Source organism: Hyperolius riggenbachi, chromosome 12 (assembly GCF_040937935.1).
Source record: "Hyperolius riggenbachi isolate aHypRig1 chromosome 12, aHypRig1.pri, whole genome shotgun sequence".
In the NCBI taxonomy this organism is placed as follows: domain Eukaryota; kingdom Metazoa; phylum Chordata; class Amphibia; order Anura; family Hyperoliidae; genus Hyperolius; species Hyperolius riggenbachi.
The window spans coordinates 79,537,148-79,556,521 of NC_090657.1; the positions used below are offsets into that span (position 1 = coordinate 79,537,148).

At 43.8% G+C, this 19,374-nt stretch overlaps 1 protein-coding gene across 1 annotated transcript in view; it reads right to left on the bottom strand.

Annotated features, from left to right (window-relative positions):
- Positions 1–437: 437 nt before the first annotated feature.
- DHX35 (DEAH-box helicase 35) overlaps positions 438–19,374 on the bottom strand; it is a 72,842-nt gene continuing 53,905 nt past the window's right edge. The window contains exons 17-22 of the mRNA XM_068261984.1: positions 19,013–19,090; positions 16,309–16,438; positions 13,316–13,397; positions 11,824–11,895; positions 7,468–7,579; positions 438–4,106 (exon numbers count right to left, since the gene is read on the bottom strand). Of these exons, the coding sequence (XP_068118085.1) occupies positions 4,062–4,106; positions 7,468–7,579; positions 11,824–11,895; positions 13,316–13,397; positions 16,309–16,438; positions 19,013–19,090 (519 nt within the window). The 3' untranslated portion in view covers positions 438–4,061. The remainder of the gene's footprint in view (positions 4,107–7,467; positions 7,580–11,823; positions 11,896–13,315; positions 13,398–16,308; positions 16,439–19,012; positions 19,091–19,374) is intronic.

Consider the following 19,374-nt stretch of genomic DNA (forward strand, 5'->3'; position numbering starts at 1 on the left):
TCAAACTCCCTTTAAATGTACGCAGCTGGGAAGGGGGGAGAGGAGACAAGACAGCGAGTGCTAAGTGGAGCCACCAGAGAGCTGTGGGCGATGGAAAGTCAGTAAGGAGAGCTCTGCTACTCAGCCTGGGCTGCATGTGGGGTTTGTATTGCCTGACTGTGGGAGATGCGCATCTACTTGATGACAGTTGGAGTACGTAGGCTTAGGCAGCCCATCATTCTCATATTATGTGGTAACCACAAGCTGACAGGGCTAAAAAGCTTGGCAAATTTAAGGCCCAAAATTATAACAAAAAAAGACATAAGGAAACGATAGAAGGAATGTGACGGATACATCTAGTTCTGTTTTGCCTATTTTTCTCCATCTTGTCATGAAGCAGTCCTCACAGCATTACAGGGAAGATCAGGAAGATGAGACTCAGACAAACACACCATGTGTGAGGTACTTTCTGGTTTATTATGAAGATGTACAGATATTTACAGGCAAAAATGTGCACTGATAACTGACGGCCATAAAGTTTACTTTTTAAAACTTCTAAAGGTTTTTCAGCTCTGTGTCACCTGTGGAGTAAAAGGGTATCTGAGCTGTACTAAAGCTAATCAATTTATTCTGCAGAAATTTCCCCTTGAGGAGAATTAATGGAATATCATGTAACCAGTCTGATCAGCTGACTGATCTGTATATCTATGAATAACTGACTGCGATCATGTGATTATGCCTCACTTCTGCTGTTTCCTGTTTTTATCTATACAGGAAACAGAAGCGTAAAATGGTCACGTGATAGTAGCCAGCCATTCAGATGCTTGCAAATCAGTCACCTGATCAGATCAATCAGGTTCTCCTCAAGGTGAATTTCTGTAAAATGAATCTATTCCCTCTATGTAGCACCAATATGGACCTGGCAGCATAAAGCAGTGCTTAAGCCACCTACATAGGATCCTGCTTGAAATGTGGCATTTTCAGCAGACCAAGGTAAAGGCTGGTGGGTGTGCATGATACATTATGTAATAACGTTAATTCCAAAGGCCTCAATGGACCAAACACAGCTCTTCCGGGAAAACAAAAAGAAGCATGGCAGCCGTTTATTTCTCTGTTTTCATCATTCAAGTCCATCATTTACAACTTAAAAAAATAAAAAGGCTTTCCTATACACATATATACTTATGTACGCCGTGCAGACTGACAGCATCCCAGGCTCAAGTATGTCACCTGATTAAATGTAAACTCAGCTTATAGCCTACAATGAGCTCCCGTATATTAGACCTAAACTTGTGTCCTGTATTGATAGGCAGTAAACACAATCACAGAATGCTTTATGAATCTTAAAGCCAACCTGCCGAGTGGTGTAAAATATACTGTACAGCCTACAGCAGTGATGGCTTACCTTGGCACTCCAGCTGTGACAAAACTACAAATCCCATCATGCCTATGTCTCCCCGAGTTATGCTTAGAGCTGTCAGAGTAATGCAATGCCTCATGGGAATTGTAGTTCCACCACAGCTGGAGTGCCAAGGTTAGCCATCACTGGCCTACAGTATGGCCTAAAGCCATGTACGCCCCTTCATTTGTTGTCCAAAACTAAACTTTATAGATAATTTTGGGTGACACTTTTGGGACAACTGCTGTAGAGACACGCTGTTCACTTTCTGGTCGAGCAGCATGTTCTGCTCAATGGGGGAGGAAGTTGGACGCACATTATCCAGAAGTGCACTGGAGAAAGTGTGTTTGGAAAACGTGGCCCACCCATACAATTATACAGGCAGTGCATTCACATGCAGCAGCACAGTGCATATGACCATTCTCCAGCATGGGAATACTAACATTAATTTGCTATAAATGTTCGCAAAACCAAATAACTGACTTTTACTAATAGAGGCATTATGGATCAGTTGTTTACTCTGCAAAAATCTCAGATGTACTTTTACATTTACCAACAGGTATCTGACCTTCCAAATAGATTTGGGCAACTCTATTGATTTGAATGGTTTACAAAAGGGCGAGGAGCGTTATTGAAAAAGGTTGTTTCCTCTCTTTTTAATCATATTTTTTTTTTACAGCTCCAGTTCAGTCATTTCACCCTTCTGTTTTACCTTGGCTAATAATTACTGGAGGATACCGAACTCTGGGAGGCACCTCTGGCTATCTATCCTGGGGGTCACAGCTGGCTACCTAATACTGAGGTCCTCTGTGGCTATCAACTACTGGGGGGCTACCACATGGCAACAGGTTGCTCAAGGTGTTTGGACGTTTACACACTCACCCTGAAAGCTAGCCTGTACTCCCCTCGATCAGACTTCTAATTGATAAACTGCACCAAATGGATCAAAAATCCATTGATCGGATATGTTGAAGCCACAGGTTACTGGCATGCTTAAAAACAGGAAGGGAATCGAGAGCCCAATATGGTGCAGGATTGTCAGGTAAAATGAAGAGTTAAATACAATTCTATGTGTATATACTCACAAACACGAGTTACCCATAGTCAACCACTTTAAATGCAGGTGGGGAGCATTATAACCTGACCCCACTCAGGTTAAGAAGTCGCTCTCTGTAGATAGTAGATGGGGATGCACCCCTCCACCCAGGGTGGACTAGAATATCAGCAAACTCGGTATACAGAGACGCCAGAGTAGAGTAAAACATTTTAAAAAACGCTTAAAAACAGAGGGGGAGGTTAGGGTGGACTTACCTCCCTCTTACAAAAAAAGAAAACCCACTTGAGTCTCGATAAAACAGAATTGACAAATAATTTATTCAACTCCACAAATGCAACACGTTTCGAAGGCATGACACCGCTTCCTCAGGCAAAAATGGCAGCACAACTCAGTGGGTCAAGCAAGTGAGTTTTCTTTTTTTGTAAGAGGGAGGTAAGTCCACCCTAACATCCCCCTCTGCTTTTAAGCAGTTTTTAAAATGTTTTACTCTGCTCTGGCGCCTCTGTATACCGAGTTTTTACAGGTTACTGGCAGATTCCTTCAATCTGGCAATTCCTTCAATTCCTAGAATCAGCCAGGAATTGATTATTCACATCCTGTATAGCCAGCTTTAGCTCTCACATCCTGGTCTTTACAGCAAACAATGCAGGATTTTACCTATCCAAGTGAGGGGTCATTTGGGTTTTCAAACAGCATGCCAGCATTGTAGAGAATTGGTTCTATGTTTGAAAAGGGGGAAATCAACCCCTGTGAATATGGTTCCTTATGTTTTCTACACCTCATCTACAGCCATCGGGAAAGCCTTTTGCTGACATCAGAAACCTATTCAGGCATGTAAGTTTTAAAGATGTGCATCAGAGATTTATAACAAAAATAAGCTTGGGATGGTCAATGAGATGCAAATCATTTTGAGTTGATGCAGCATTATGCAAATTTTGTGTGCTGCTTGAAAATGAATCGATCAAATCCAGCAAAGGTAAAATTTGATTGGTTCATTTTCAAGCTGCATATACTGTATTTGCATACAAAATTTGAATAATTTGGAATCAACTCGAAATTATTTGCATCTCATTGACCATCCCTAGTAACAACTGCTTCGTGCTGCCCTTCTCAGTAAATTATTTGTTGCATTTTGCAGCTGCACTTCAATGCCTCTGACTATAGTACATAGGATAGAGGGTATGCCTGGACTTCCACTATCTGGAGGTGCTGGGAAAGACCTGGGGGGGGGTTCAAATGCCAGGTTCTGAAATGAGATAACAGGTGGGTGGGGTATCAAATGGTGCAGCCTTATAGCAAGTTCATTATTTTTGCAGTCAAACTTTCAAGCCTTGTGTTCCCTTCAGCATGAGACGCAACACAAGATATAGCTTAGAGACTTAAGAGGGTGTCCATTGGTCTGAACCTTTGTTACTGCATATCTATACAGGGCAACTAGACAGGTAAAACTACTCGCACTTCATTTTAAGCTACAGATCCCCTATAGTGGCAAATGCCACCCAGCTGGACATCAGGAGGTTCCAGAAGTTGGTCCCCAGAGCAAGTGGTCCTCCAAGGACAGAAGTAGAAATGTTGGTGAGAACAGTGTAGATTCACTTTCCAGATGATGTATAAATGCCGTGGTGCTCATAAATTGTCCATCTTGGCTCTTTTAGAAGCTCGAGATAGATGCTGTTCAGGAGAGAGAAGAATGAGATGAATGAGATATACTGTATAATGAGATTATATGAGAGATAATGAAACACAAACATTAGTACGCCATCAGCACTGGCGTAACAATAGGGGATGCAACCCCTGCCATCGCGCGGGGGGGGGGGCCCTAGGGCTCGCTCGTGGACTTTTCGGGGGCAGGAGGGGTCGCAGCATAAGAGGAGAGCTGTGGCCGCAGATCGGTGGGGAGGGGGGAAATCCCCCCCCCCCCCCTCACTTCGGGCTCTCCTCTTAGCGCTCCCCTCCTGCAATCAATCATTGGTGGTGCTCGTGGCAGCAGCGGCAGGCAAACTGAGCACATGCCTCCTTCTGGCCGGTCTCCGATCACTAAGTGCTTCATGGAACTTCCTGTGTAAACAGGAAGTTCTATGAAGCACTTAGTGATGGGAGACCTCCGGCCAGAAGGAGGTATGTGCTCAGCTTGCCTGCCGCCGCGGCTGCCACGAGCACCACCAATGATTGATTGCAGGAGGGGAGCGCTGAGAGGAGAGCCCGAGGTGAGGGAGGAGGATTCCCTCCCCACCGATCTGCGGCCACAGCTCTGATCTTATGCTGCGACCCCTCCTGCCCCCAAAAAGTCTCCGAGTGGGCCCTGAGGGGGGGGAATATTTTTTTGCAGGGGGCCCGGGGCTTTCTAGGTACGCCCCTGGCGATCAGAGATAAAAACTGGGGTAGAGGCTCCCGCTATTAGAGAATTGATATTAAAGAAAAAGATTATAAACCGTAGAGGTAGATCTTACCTCTCCTGAAGAAGTTGAAGACCAGTGTAACTGGAAACTATTTTTATTAGGCATTATAATAAGACAACACGTTTCACAGGTTTCAGCCTGCTTTCTCAGGTCCGTCCAACACCACAAATATGCCTACAATACAAATATTTAGTACAAGCTCACATTTTCAGATAACATTTCCAGCTGTATACTTTCAAATATTTCGCTGGGTACACTGTATTCATTATCATACAGTCTCATGTGTAGTATTCTTCATATTTAAAAAAAAACAACCAGTTTACAAAAGGCAAGAGATGTGAGGTAACATATTAAATGCCTCTTTTCTATGAACTATCACCACAGGTAAGTATGGTCTATTTTAACAAAAAAGCGTGAAGTGGATACCATTTAATACAGAGAAATATAGCCTTCCCAGGAGAAATATGGTAGTGTTCTTAATAATATAATGGATATGTAGCACACTACTCAAGCCATCACTGTATTCCTTAACCCCCTTCCAGTACGGATCGCTATTCCAAACTCATGTTATGCACTGACACTTTTCACCACCTTAGGCGCACTTAGCAATGATGTACAGGCAACCAGAGATTTAATAAGCACAGGCACTTTTGAGATATTGACCTAATAAGCTCATGGATAACAGTGTACCTTATGCTGAAAATATATTAGGAACACTGTCATATCTCCTAGGAACACTGTCATATATCTCCTGGGAGGCCTATATTTATCTGTATTATATTGGACGCACTTCACAATTTGTTCTATAACAGACCACACTTTCTTGTGGTGATAGTTCATAGTGAAGAGGCATTTTAATATGCAAACTTACAGTATATCAATCGCCTTTTATAAACTGCTTGTTTTTAAACATGAAGAATACTACATGAGACTGTATGATAATGAATACAGTGTACCTAGCATTTGGAAATATTTAAAAAATATACAGTTGAAATGTTATCTGAATATGTGAGCTTGTACTGAATATTTGTGTTGTTGGATTGACCTGAGGAAGCGGGCTGAGACCTGTGAAACACGTTGTCTTATTACAGGGCTTAATAAAAATTGATTCCAGTTATACTGGTCCTCAATTTCTTCAGAAGAGGCAAGATCTACTTCTCCTGTTTATTATCTTTGTCTTTAATACCATCACTAACTCACAAAAACGGGGTGCCTTCACCCCAGTTTTTGTCTGGCCTATGGCAGCCCCAAACGATCAGCGCAGCTCTGCACAGAAATAAGCTGATCTGCCCCAGGACCCTCTGGAAGATCCAGGCTGCACTCCTCTTCATGTACAAGCACAGACATGCTGCACCTGTGCAAGCATGGCTGCACGGGAAAATGGAGCCACTCATCCACTAGAGGCTCCAGCTTACTGTGCAGGTGTGTCCATATTAGCGCAGTGCGAACAAAATTGAACATGAAGAGGAGCGTGGGATGGATTTTCAATCCAACAGGCTCTAGTCGGATTTCTTTTAGGGGGTTCTGTGAGCGAAGGCAAGTATGTGTGTTTTAACCTGTGGTTCGCCTGAGGTATCCTTTAAGACTGTTTTGTAAGGGAGGTGGGTGGCTGGGTACACTTAAGTAGAGATGTAGTAAAAAGTTTGCCTGTCCCTGTAACGAACTGCTTGTTCCCTGCAGAGGCGGGACAAGGTCCTCCAGCACCCAAGGCTGAGATGCCAAAGTGCGCCCCTCCATCCCTCCCACCCCAGCCGTCACACACTGATTGCTATTAGACAAAAAGGCGCCCCAGGGCCCCCAACACCTTAATCTCTAGTTATCTGGCTTGTAGTCACTTCCATGTATCTCCTTTTCTTATTTCTTTCTGCTTCAAACACAATTAGGAATGACAGCTGAATGAATTGTGCGCCCCCTCCTACACTGCGCCCTGAGGCTGGAGCCTCTCCAGCCTATGCCTCGGCCCGGCCCTGGTTCCCTGCAGCTAATTCCAGGTTGCGAGGCCTTTAAATAATGAGCAGGCACTGGCCGGTGGCGTGCATCCTTGATCGTGTGCCTGCTGCAGAGAGTGCTCTCTGCATGCACATGACGTTGTCGTACAGTCTCAACTAAGTGTGTGCATGTGCTGAGTGCTCCCGGCTGCGGGTACATGCAAGGTCTGGTTAGTGTCGATGTTTTCCTTGCCTCCTTGGTGTTTCTACCATGTACTGTCCCACAGGATTAACTGATAGCACTTTCTGCAATTCGGCCTGACGAACGGCCCTGTGTGCCCGAAACGAGCGCGTCGTTGCCTCATCTCAAATTGCATTAAGTCTACGATAAAGTTCACATTATTGCTATTATTCTGTATTGGAAGAATCCGTAAGGAACCTCTTACAGAGATTTTAATGAACCCTTTTTTTCAACCTTGTATCAAAGTTTTTGATATTTTTATATTCAAAAAGATCCTGCATGAACTTTTTTCCGTGGTCCTCTCTCTCTCTCTCTCTCTCTATATATATATATATATATATATATATGAACATTGCGTAATGTCCTCAGGACCCGGAAGTAGCCACAGGGGATGAACAGTTTGTCACAGGGACAGGCGAACTGTTTGTTCCATCTCTATACTTTATTTTTGAACTAGGACTTACCGTCCCCTGCTGGTAGAAGTGTGGTGCCAACTCCAGCAGCCATGCCGATTCAACGGCAGTCACGTCCCGCATGTAGTACTTGTTGGTTTGAATGACTTCACTAAACAATACCCTGTAAGACAAATAGAAAAGGGTTAGGCAGAAATAAAAGAGGGAGATTAGAGTTAAAGGGAAACTGAAGAGAGAGGTATATGGAGGCTGTCATGTTTATTTCATTTTAATCAATACCAGTTGCCTGGCAGCCCTGCTGGTCTATCTCTCTGCAGTAGTATCTGATTAAAACCAGAAACAAGCATGCAGCTAGTCTTGTCAGATCAGACTTATAAGTCTGAACCACTGAAACACCTGATCTGCTGCATGCTTGTTCAGGGGCTATGGCTAATAGTATTAGAGGCAGAGGATCAGCAGGGCTGCCAGGCAACTGGTATTGTCTAAAAGGAAATAAACATGACAGCCTCCATATACCTCTCTCTTCAGTTCCCCTTTAAGGCTGGTATAGTGTGGGGAATTAAGTATTATCTCAGACATTCTACATTCAGATTGCACAGGTGGTTACATACTTCTTTGCTCCTTTTTTCTCACTGCAGTGAGTGTGGGCACAGGTCTGAACAGTTACTATGCTCAACATAGGATCCGTCAACATGGTTGTTGGTCCATTCCATGGATCAGACCATTTTCAGGCTGAAGTGTGAACTAACCCTAAGGGCCTGTTTCCACTACACGCAGAATGGATGTAGAAAAACTGATTCCAATGAATGCCTATGGGAAGATCTGCATCAGAAATATTGCGTTTAGTGGAAACAGGCCCATAGACATTCATTGGAGTCAGTTTTTCTGCATCCATTCTGCATCCAATCTGCGTGTAGTGGAAACTGGCCCTTAGGCCACATACACACATCAGACCATAGTCTTTTGAAAATAAAAGATCACAGACCAATCTTACCACCCTTCGTGTAGTATGAGAGCCATACTCTACACAGTCTATTCTATGGAGCTGAACTCCACATCAGAAAAAACTCTTTGCAAGATGCTGCACACACAGATGCTGTACAGACACAAAAGATCAGTATCTGCAAAAGATCTGTTCCTGCCAAAAATCCATTCCTGCAAATTACAATGATAGTCTATGAGATCTGCAGATCATCATACACACATGATTTAACTGACATTCATCTGCAGATCAGATCCACCAGGATGGATTTTCAGATCTGCAGATGAGTGCTTGATCTGCAGATGAATGTCAGTTAAATCATGTGTGTATGATGATCTGCAGATCTCATACACTATCATTGCAATTTGCAGGAATGGATTTTTGGCAGGAACAGATCTTTTGCAGATACTGATCTTTTGTGTCTGTACAGCATCTGTGTGTGCAGCATCTTGCAAAGATTTTTTTTCTGATGGGGAGTTCAGCTTCATAGAATAGACTGTGTAGAGTATGGCTCTCATACTACATGAAGGGTGGTAAGATTGGTCTGTGATCTTTCATTTTCCAAAGACTATAGTCTGATGTGTGTATGAGCCTTTAGTCTTTGTTCCCACTGCATCCATTCCAATTTGATTTTCACCAAAGTGTGAAAGCATTCATGCTGCATTTTTTAGGTGTGATTGCGTTTCTGTACCATTCAGGCCTCGGCTTGAATCTCAGGTTCATGAGCATGTCTGCTGACTGGTATAGGTAGAGTAGGGACCCTTTCCACAAGAGGAAACCTCAAAGCTGATGAAAGGGTCTAGTACTGAATGCTTTTGCATGCAATCAATTTTGGAAGCTAATGGTCTCTTTCTGCAACTGAATACAATTTGCAAGCTAATTGTTTTATTGCTGCTGGTGTTCCAGCTTGCTGTGAGTGCCTTGCGTGCAGAGCGTTAAAGGACACCTGAGGTGAAAATAAACTGATGAGAAAAACAATTGTATCCATCCTCCCCCTCCTAAAAATGACTTTTTAAGATATCCACACAGTTTTATTTTATATTCAAATCTAGTTTTTAAGTTTTTACTGTATCAGTTTCTGCTCCATGACCCCTTCATTGAAGTATGCCAGGGCTCAAATTATCAATTATTGACACGTTTCATCCATTTCCTGCTCTCAGAAGCAATTTACTGTCAGGAAAGTATTTGATGGCTGTAATTACTAGTCAGTGAGGGTTAAGGCCCATACACACGTCGGATTTGCGCGAACGACGGGTCGTTTGAACGTCCAGTCGTTCGCACGTTTCCGCATGAAATCCGGCGTGTGTACAGACTATCGTTCGGGAGATAAGACTGGTTACCAGCGATCCGCCCGGCGGATCGTTGGTAACCAGTCTTATCTCCCGAACGATAGTCTGTACACACGCCGGATTTCATGCGGAAACGTGCGAACGACGGAACGTTCAAACGACCCGTCGTTCGCGCAAATCCGACGTGTGTATGGGCCTTTATGCTATAGTCTGACCCAGACAGAAACGGTCATTTACATACCTGATTTTTAACTCTTTCAGGCAGAAAAAGAAAAAAAGCAACACAGCCTAGTTATGTGTGTGCTTGGCATTATAGATACACATGACCATCTCATCATGTCACCTGGGTTGCCCTTTAATGATTGTTTGTATGCAAATTGACCACTCCCCTCAACACTTGATTTTGCTTTTAAAATCTTGGTTCAAGCAGGGTGAGCATAGCTAACATTCCTTGTGAATCAGTGTCATTCTGGACAAATATATAGGGTAGGGAAAGCATAACGAGCACACAGGACAAAATATTTTTGAGGCGCATTGTGTGATTTACAGTGGCAATAGGGCCCGGTTCACACTGCCATATAGAAAACTGATCTGTGTAAAAACGTAACCGTCAAAACCAATCAATTTTTAAAAGGCATCAGTTTTTAATAAGTTCCGTTAGTGCGTCAATGAGACATTTGTCAATCTGGAAAAATTGTTCCCACCGCAAACTTTCTGTCCGTTCAGTGAAAGCAATTTGAACATAGCCTACTGATTAACGTAAGATCTGTTCACCTCCGTTATGCTGGGCATACACGGTTCCCTTCTGAGCCATTTAGATGGATAGATAATTTCCGACACGTTCGATCTCCCGCCTGATCGTATCGCCGCTCGATTCTGCATTGAGGACAATGCAAAAATATAAGAAAAACGAGCGGAAGGTAAGTGAATCGCCTGCGGAATCGAGTGGGGAACAGAGCGGCAAAATCGAGCCGTATATGTCCAGCATTAGGATCTGGTCCATTCAATTCCACTGAATGGACTGTTTGTTTATCTCAGTGTGAACCTGCACTGAGGCCTTGTTTAGTCTGACATCCAGACTCCATATAAACAGACATCCTCTGCTGCTTTTTGTTAAATCTTTGCAGGTCCACAGTCAGTAAGTTGAAGATCACCAGCTTGCTGGCTATATACTAACACATGATTTATCAAGGTAGGCTAAAGAAAAACTCCAGGCAAATCACTCCTGCTCAAAGTCCACAACGCACCTGTCTGTGAGAACTGGTAGTGAGGCTGCACACTATTTCACTTCAGCAGTGCTGGCTCCTACCATAGTTAGGCTCCCCAGAACGCTGCTAGTTCCTGATATATGACTGAACTTCCTGGTTTGGAAGCCCAACGATGCCCCCACCATACCTCCCCCTACAATCTATTCTACTAACAATGCACCCTCTCAGACACCTTATCATATCCCCAACTGGCCCTTGCATGGTTGTTGAGACCAGGCAGGTGCCATGTGGAAACATAGGAGGAAGCCAGTTTCTCATCTGACAAGAACTTGCTGGTACTTAGAAGCCAGTGCTAGTGAGGTAGTAAGGCTGCATAGCATGCATCCTAACTGTTAGGCTTCTTTCCCACTAAGACGTTGCGTTAGATGCCACGTTAAGGTCGCATAACGTGCCCCTAACGCAACGCATAGTGGGGTTGAAGTTGGACGTCAGATTGAGCCGCGTTATGCGGCTCTTCATGCGTCCGTGATGCGTACTTTTGGACGCATGCAGCATCACGTGGTCCCGCCAGCCAATCGCCACACAAAGCGGCCGCTCCAGGAAGTAAACACTGCACGTCACACAGTGCAGTGAATATTAATTAGCTATGTGGCTGGCCGTGGAGAAGGAGTTGAGACCTCCTCCTCCAACATTACTGAGCATGTGCAAACAGTCTAACGCGGCTTAGCGTATAACGTACAGCATGCAGCACTTTGTTTAAACGTGCTGCGTTACAATGTAACGCAACGTGGGCACTGTGAACAGCCCATTTAGTTTTCATTGCTGTGAGTTAGGCTGCACTAACGTGCTCCCGTAACGTCTTACTGTGAAAGCAGCCTTAGACTATTAGGTGAACAAATTCCCCACAAATTCATAATATAAAACGTACCAGTTTGGAGGTTTTTCAGCATATAGCACAGAAGATGGGTGTATGTTCAACTCATGGCCATCTCGAACTGTCCTTAGGGGGGAAAAAAGAAGACATATTGACCAAGTGGGAACTGAAGCCTGTGTGTAATTATAAAGGGAAGCATTACAGGTAAAGCATGGTATATACTGTAATTGTAACTGACAGCAATCATATAGCTTGGAGACATGGGGAATTTGCAACACTGCAAATACAAATGTAGGCTTAGAACTTATTTCACATGACCCCATTCAACAATAAAACGCTGCATTTAACCCTTTGACTGCCAAGGACAAGATAGTCATCCACAAGACTGCACTCTTTACTGGCAGCCTTTGCTAAGATCCACCTTGTTGCAGTCACCACCACCACAGGCTGGTCAGAGCAGGTGGAGGTGAGGGAATATGAACAGTCATGCTTGCTCATCTCCATGATCTGCTGCCCCATCTGATCAGACCGGATGACTCTTAAGAGGACCTGTCACCATCATGTGAATGAATACATACACACACACTCTGTGTGGAGTGTGGGTGTCAAAGCACCCTCTAGAAAAAGGCACATGAGACAAACAGCGAGCCCAATGGTGTAGTATGTCACAGCAAGTTGGTGAATGAAAAATGGTACTAAGAACTACTCACAAAGGTGGGTTGCAGAGAAGCAACCAACCACGAGAAGCAGGTGGAGACAATTAACCCGACTCCACTCGGGGAGGTCACCGGGAACCTGGGTGCGGTCGCTCTTCTTGAAGAAACACAGGAAGCAGATCCTAACCGTGGTAAACCACGGATGCTCTGCTTCCACCCCTCAGACGGGTGGCGTGTGGGGGTATAATAGGCACTATTTGGGTAAAAGAGGTGCCCTGGTGTGTGATAAAAGCATTTAAGAACAGTTTAATAATGACAAGGAAATGAGGAAGCTTACCCCAATAACGAAAACATCTTTGCAGTAACAAAAGATTTTTATTAGTGATAGCACAGGCAACGCATTTCGTGGGTCTAAGCCCGCTTCCTCAGGCCAATAACAGTGCCAAATTAAGTGAAAAGTCCAGCATAGGGAGCCTCCCTATGCTGGACTGTTCATTTAGTTTGGCACCGTTATTGGCCTGAGGAAGCAGGCTCAGACCTGCGAAATGCGTTGCCTGTGCTATCACTAATAAAAATCTTTTGTTACTGCAAAGATTTTTTTCTCATTGAGGTAATCTACCTCATTTCCTTGTCGTTTTTAAATGCTTTTATCACAAACTAGGGCGCCTCTTTACCCAAATAAAACTCTGTGTGGCCACACATACTATTGGTATGCACAGACACAGACGTGGGAAGCACAAAGGCTTTTTTTGTGATTATTATTATTTATTGTATTTACAAAGCGCCAACATATTACGCAGCGCTGTAATCACCCAGGTCCCCGGTGATGTTACCAAATTGCATTGCCTAGACAATACTTTCTGTATGTTTGATTTAATGTCACTATTTACCTGTAGGCACCTGTGGAATGAAGCTTGGCAGCATTGGCAAAAAATCCAGATACTATACATCGTAATATGGGATCCGGATCTCCTAAAGAGAAAGCAGAATTACATCATTGTGTTGTACGGTTGTAAAAAAAAAAAAAGTAATTTAATCAATCCATCAGCCGTGTAAGGTTGAAGATAATGGAGACTCTACGATATACATTCCACTTAAAGTGAAGGTGTAGCTATTACTGCTATTCATAATATCCCAGAAAAATAAACGCTTGAGAGGCGCTGAGTATACAAATAATGAATCAGGTGTAAATAGTGAAAACATCCCCAACATCCCAAAACTATATAGTATTAGCAAGAAAACCTTTCTTTGTTAACCACTTTGGGACTGGACAGCACTGGCCCTTAAAGAGAACCCGAGACAGCATTTTTAAACCTTAATAGGACAGAGAGGCATGTCCTGTGCACAATGACATGCATCCGTGTCCTTGAGCTGCCGCAGTCAGCCCCCCCCCCCCCCCCCGACTCTGCTGTCTCCCCCTTTAAAATACCGCCAGGCTAGCGACAATCTGCTTGTCGCTAGCCTGCTATTTACCTGCGCTTGTCACTCATTACAGGCTTCCCCGCCACTCCCCGCCTTTGCTAGTTTCCTCCAATCGGACCCAGGAAGTACTTTAAGCACAAAAGACACGGAGGCATTTCATTGCGCACAGGACATGCCTCTGTGTCCTATTAAGATTTAAAAATGTTGCCTCGGATTCTATTTAAGGACCAGTGCTGTCCTTCTCCTTTATTAACAGTGATTACTGTGATTGGCTCACAAGGTCAGGAGCCAATGAAATTGGCTCCTGACCGAGATACGGAGCTCTGCTGTCAGCATGACAGCAGAGCGAGCAGGCTGCAGCGTTGCAGTATCGAAGTGAACAACAGGCGCGCAGAATGCTGAAGTTAAAATCTACGCCCTGGCAGGCTTAGGTGGATGCAAGCAGGGCACTGATTTAACCACTTACTACACCAGGTGCAGTATAATCATGGCCTGGGAAAACTTCACTTGAAGTCCAAGGTTCGTAGATATTCGTCGCCACACATTACCGGGGAGATGAATGAATGGGAACGAAGTTCCCATTCACAAATCTAAGTCCCTATATGAATGAATGCTGGCATGCCTGCGTCATTGTATCTTCCTGGAGTTACAGTTCCACGTATTACCTCCAATTCACGTACTTACTTATGCGAATCTGAAATAATATGCGAGGACATCTTGTGGCTAAATAGTAAAATTACAACATGATGAGGGCCAAGGGTGTTTCAAATGGGGAATGGATGGAGAATATATGGAGAACGGATGTTGGGTGTTACAAGCTGATTGATTTCAAGTTGTAAGATGAGAGGAAGTTGGGGTAGGGTAGAAAATGAAGGAAGAAGTATAGCTTTATATGGTTTAGTAAAGATTTGTAATAAATAGTTTGATAAAATGTAAAATAACCCCCCTTTCCTTCTTTTTATACTGATAACCGATGATGACAGCTTAGCTCGACCTAGGAGCATGGCAACGAAGTTATGTGTTTATATAATAGTAAAATTACATCTAAATTCATTTTATTTAATAAAAATACCCACACTTTCTAAAATTAACAATTCTCTCCCTCCGCAGCCCCCCATCACTCTCCCATAGTACCCTAACAATTTTTTTTCGTATAGAAAAAAAAATGTACACTAAAATAAATACATAACTAGTTACCTTAGGGACTGAACTTTTTTAATAGGTATGTCAAGAGGGTATATTACTATTATTTTTTAATTTATAATTTACGGGCTTGTAATTAGGGATGGATGCAAAACTGAAAAAAAATGCACCTTTATTTCCAAATAAAATATTGTCGCCATACATTGTACTGGGGAAATATTTTAACTGTTGCAATAACCGGGACAAATGGGCAAATAAAATGTGTGGGTTTTATCCACAGTAGAACGTTTTATTTTAACACTATAATCGCCGAAAACTGAGAAATATTTAATTTTTCCTTTTTTTCTTATTATTCCAATTAAAATGCATTTAGAATAGAATCATTCTTAGCATAATGTACCTCCCAAAGAAAGCATAATTGGTAGCGAAAAAAAACAAGATATAAATCATTTTGTTGTGATTAGTAGTGATTAAGTTATTGACGAAAGAATGGGAGCAGCGCGGACATGTGAAAATTGCTCTGGTCCTAAAGGGGTAAAAAACCCTCAGTGGCCAAGCGGTTAAAACTAGGGTGCTCCAGAAACAGGTCTTTGCCAATGTTTTTATGGTTTTATGAACATACATCTGTTATTTTTAAGACTGTATGAATAAAATGTTATCCTTTAAATAAAAAAGTGGTTTTACTTTCCTGGGGCTTCATTCCCCCACACCCTGCAGTTGATCAGGTGACTAGGAGTCCTCCCGATCCCCTCTGGTGTGCTGCGGTCTCAAAAAGATCAATGACCATAAATTCACTGCCTGGGCCACGCATCTCCTCGATCACGGTCCTGTGGCCGAGAACATTCTGCGCAATTTCATTCCTAACGAACCGCACATAGAATGGGTACAAGAGGGGGAGGGGCTGCCCATGCGCAGTATGATTCGGAGGGGACATAGGCACACTGGAGCAGATCAGGAGGATTCCAAGGGACCTCACAGAGGTGTGTGTGTTATCTGTGGAGGGTATTTAACTTGCCAGGACATGGCCCTTGAAGAATGGAGTTCCACACCTGTGCCGTAAGGGATACCACTACTGATCAGGAATGGGGGAAGATTTTTTCTGCTGCTGTGGAAGTGTGCCTTCCCCAGCCTGGCAGGCTATGCAGAGTGGTGCAGGGAGCTTTTATAGTTACATGTTTCGAATGCAGCGCCACCAGGTAGTGAAAAAGGGGCAAAGGAAGAGACTCTTCCATTATCCATTTTTCACCACTGGGTGGCGCTGCACCGCATGGCACTCAGCACTGATGCTTGGTGCTGCTACCACAAACCTTTCTCTCACCTTCACTGGAATTCTTGGGCACTCTGAACTTGCTGAGGAGTTTCTTCAGCTGTTCCCGCACTGTCACAGCTCTCATAAGCCCCTTGTAGTTCAGGAAGTGCTGCTGACACCACTGGGAGCTCTTATTACACTGAAAAAGACACCAGGAACAGAAAATTTACACACAAAATATAATATAAAGGAGATAATTAGCCAGTTCTATGTACTCTGCAGAAAACTCAATTTCCAACTTAGTGTCATTATTATTGACTTTGGGAGAGCTTTGATAACTTCAAGTAGTCCCCAGGTTACATACATCCCAGGTTACAAACAATCCATCGATAGAAAATGGCACGCTCATCACAATGACATCACTTTGAGTGCCGAGAGCTCCTCAGGGAGTCACCTGAGGCACAGTGCAAGCACAGGGGTACAGTGGAGACACAGGATGGAAGAGTGGGACACTGGAGATACAGTGCAAGCACAGGGGTACAGTGGAGGCACAGGATGGAAGAGTGGGACACTGGAGATACAGTGTACAGTGCAAGCACAGGGGTACAGTGGAGGCACGGGGGGGGGGGGGGGGTTTGAGTGGGACACTGGAGATACAGTGCAAGCACAGGGGTACAGAGGGATGTTACTGAAGACACAAGGGGACAGATGGGGACACTGGAGGCACAGTGCAAGTACAGGGGAATGATGCTGGAGGCACAGGGGGACAGAGAGGGATATTGGAGGCACAGTGCAAGTAGGAGGGGGGGGGGATTACTGAAGTCAGAGGGGGACACTAGAGGCTCAGTGCAGACACAGCAGTAAGGGGGGGGGGGGGGGGTACTGGAGACAGATGGAGACACTGGTAGCACAGTGCAAGCGCAAGAGTACAGGGAGGTATATTAGAGACAGAAGGGGACTCTATGGGCACAGGGGGGCATTTGAGTTACAGTGCAGGCACAGGGGGACACTAAGGGCACAGTGCAGGCACAGGGAACAGAGGGAGACACTAGAGGCATGGGGAGAGGGGGACACTAGGGGCACAGTGGGACAAAGTGTGGTACAGTGTTCTGATTGTCATACATAGGCTATCAAAAAAAAAACAAATTTTAATAACAATGGTGAACAATAAAAAGACACTGTTGAGTTGAATACCTCAAAGCTTTGCGTCAGTTAAAGCTCACCAATACAAACTGTTCTTTGTGGTTGATACTACAGAGTTTTGTAGAAAAAAAATTACTTTGAAAAAATAATAATAGATAAATGGGCAAGAAAAAAAGGTCTACAGAGATGCTCTTCTCCCTGAATACATCCTCCTTGTTCCACATATGTGTTCGGATCTCCTCTCCAAATCCAAATCCAAAAAAGCTTTATTGGCAGGACCAAATACATTTAGCATTGCCAAAGCAAAGCAAAACATTAACATGGGGGGGGGGTTGTGGGAATAAGGGAAGGATATAGGGAGTTGGGGTATATAGTCCATAGGTGTGTGGATGATGTAAGCATAAACAACTCTTCCTCTTTCAGCCACTAGAGAGCACCAAATCACATTATTTAAGCCAGTCTAGTTCCTGATAACCAGCCTACGAATCGTACAACACAGCTACTGAAAAGACATATGCTGGCTAAAAAGGTCAGGAATTCGGCTGCGAGCACACTTGTCTGTTTCTGTGCATATTCGGCACAGGAAAACTGTGAACCAACTCTTCAAATAATGAAAGCAATGAAGCACACGGCGTGCAGAAAACACATGCAGAATCATTTGCACAGAAAACTAAGACAAGTGTGCTCAGAGCCTTCATGGAAAAAGCCAGAGGGAGAAGGCCTGAAAATAAAGGAGCGCTGAGAGAGAGGCGAGCATCCCCATAGACCCCCAAATTTTTTTGTCAGGCTGCAATTAGATCCACTGCTAGGGCACTCACTGATGGGGTGGGGGAGTAGGGCAAGGCTAAAAAGCTTACAGGGGAGCTGAAAAGGGGGAAAGAGCACATAATAATTACCTCAGTAGTGGTAAGCCTCTGGACGGTTTAGTTTTACCCCATCCTCCTCGACTCCACCGATCCATCGCTGGGACCCTCCAAACGTCTACGCTCCTGTCTATGAGCGCGATTACACTGCACAGGTGCAAGAATGGCCTACGCATGGCTTTCTCTGTGTGTGTGTCACTTGCCCTTCCCTCTCCAACATGGGAAGATTGAGGGAAAGCTAATCAGCCCTTGTGTACACTGACTGCAGGTAAACAGTCAGCCAAAGTGATCGTAAAACATAATTTAGAACAACATTTATGCAAATTGTATACTAAGCTCCAGATTATAAGAACACTAACGTGCTGCACAGCATGGCTGCTCATTCTGACTGCTTACTGCCTATTCTGTATAGAATGGCCATTGGGTGAAGATCCTCTTTAACCACCAGGACTGTCTCGCTTGGTAAAAGGAAGGTGTGTGGTCACTGAAAGGACACACTGCATACAGCATGGGACTTGGAACACTAAGCAAGCAGAAACTCTCTATATTACTCGCAATTTGAAATCCTATTTTCCTGTAGAATCTAATATTGGGAATGGTGTAAACGTCTGGAAACCAATGAAGCAGTCAGTGTGTGAATATCACTAGACACTCACAAGCTGAACTAAACAGTAACAAGCTGAACTGAACAGCAGGTATATGCTAGGAAATCAGTGACGTGGGCGCCAAGTGCTGCTAGGTGCAATAACGAAATACACATTTCCTACCTTGATGAAAGCCTCATAGACGTTTAGCATGGTTAGGTGATCTCCCTCTTCTACTGCAAATTTACGGTGCTCTCTTGTCTGTAAATAGGATGCAGAACTGTTAAAGCGGTCTGAAACTCTGACATAACATTGAATAAAAATGTGTTTTCCTACTTTTTATTACTCATACAGTTATCATATTTGTTATTGTGCACACATAATATTGTCTGTCTACAAATTACAAGTTCCCAAAGTGTCGTTTTTCTTGCTCTGAAAGCTGGCATTGCATTTTATTCTTTTTCTATTATGAATGCTATTTTATTATATATACCGTATATACTCGAGTATAAACCAAGTTTTTGGGCCCTAAAAAGTGGCCCAAA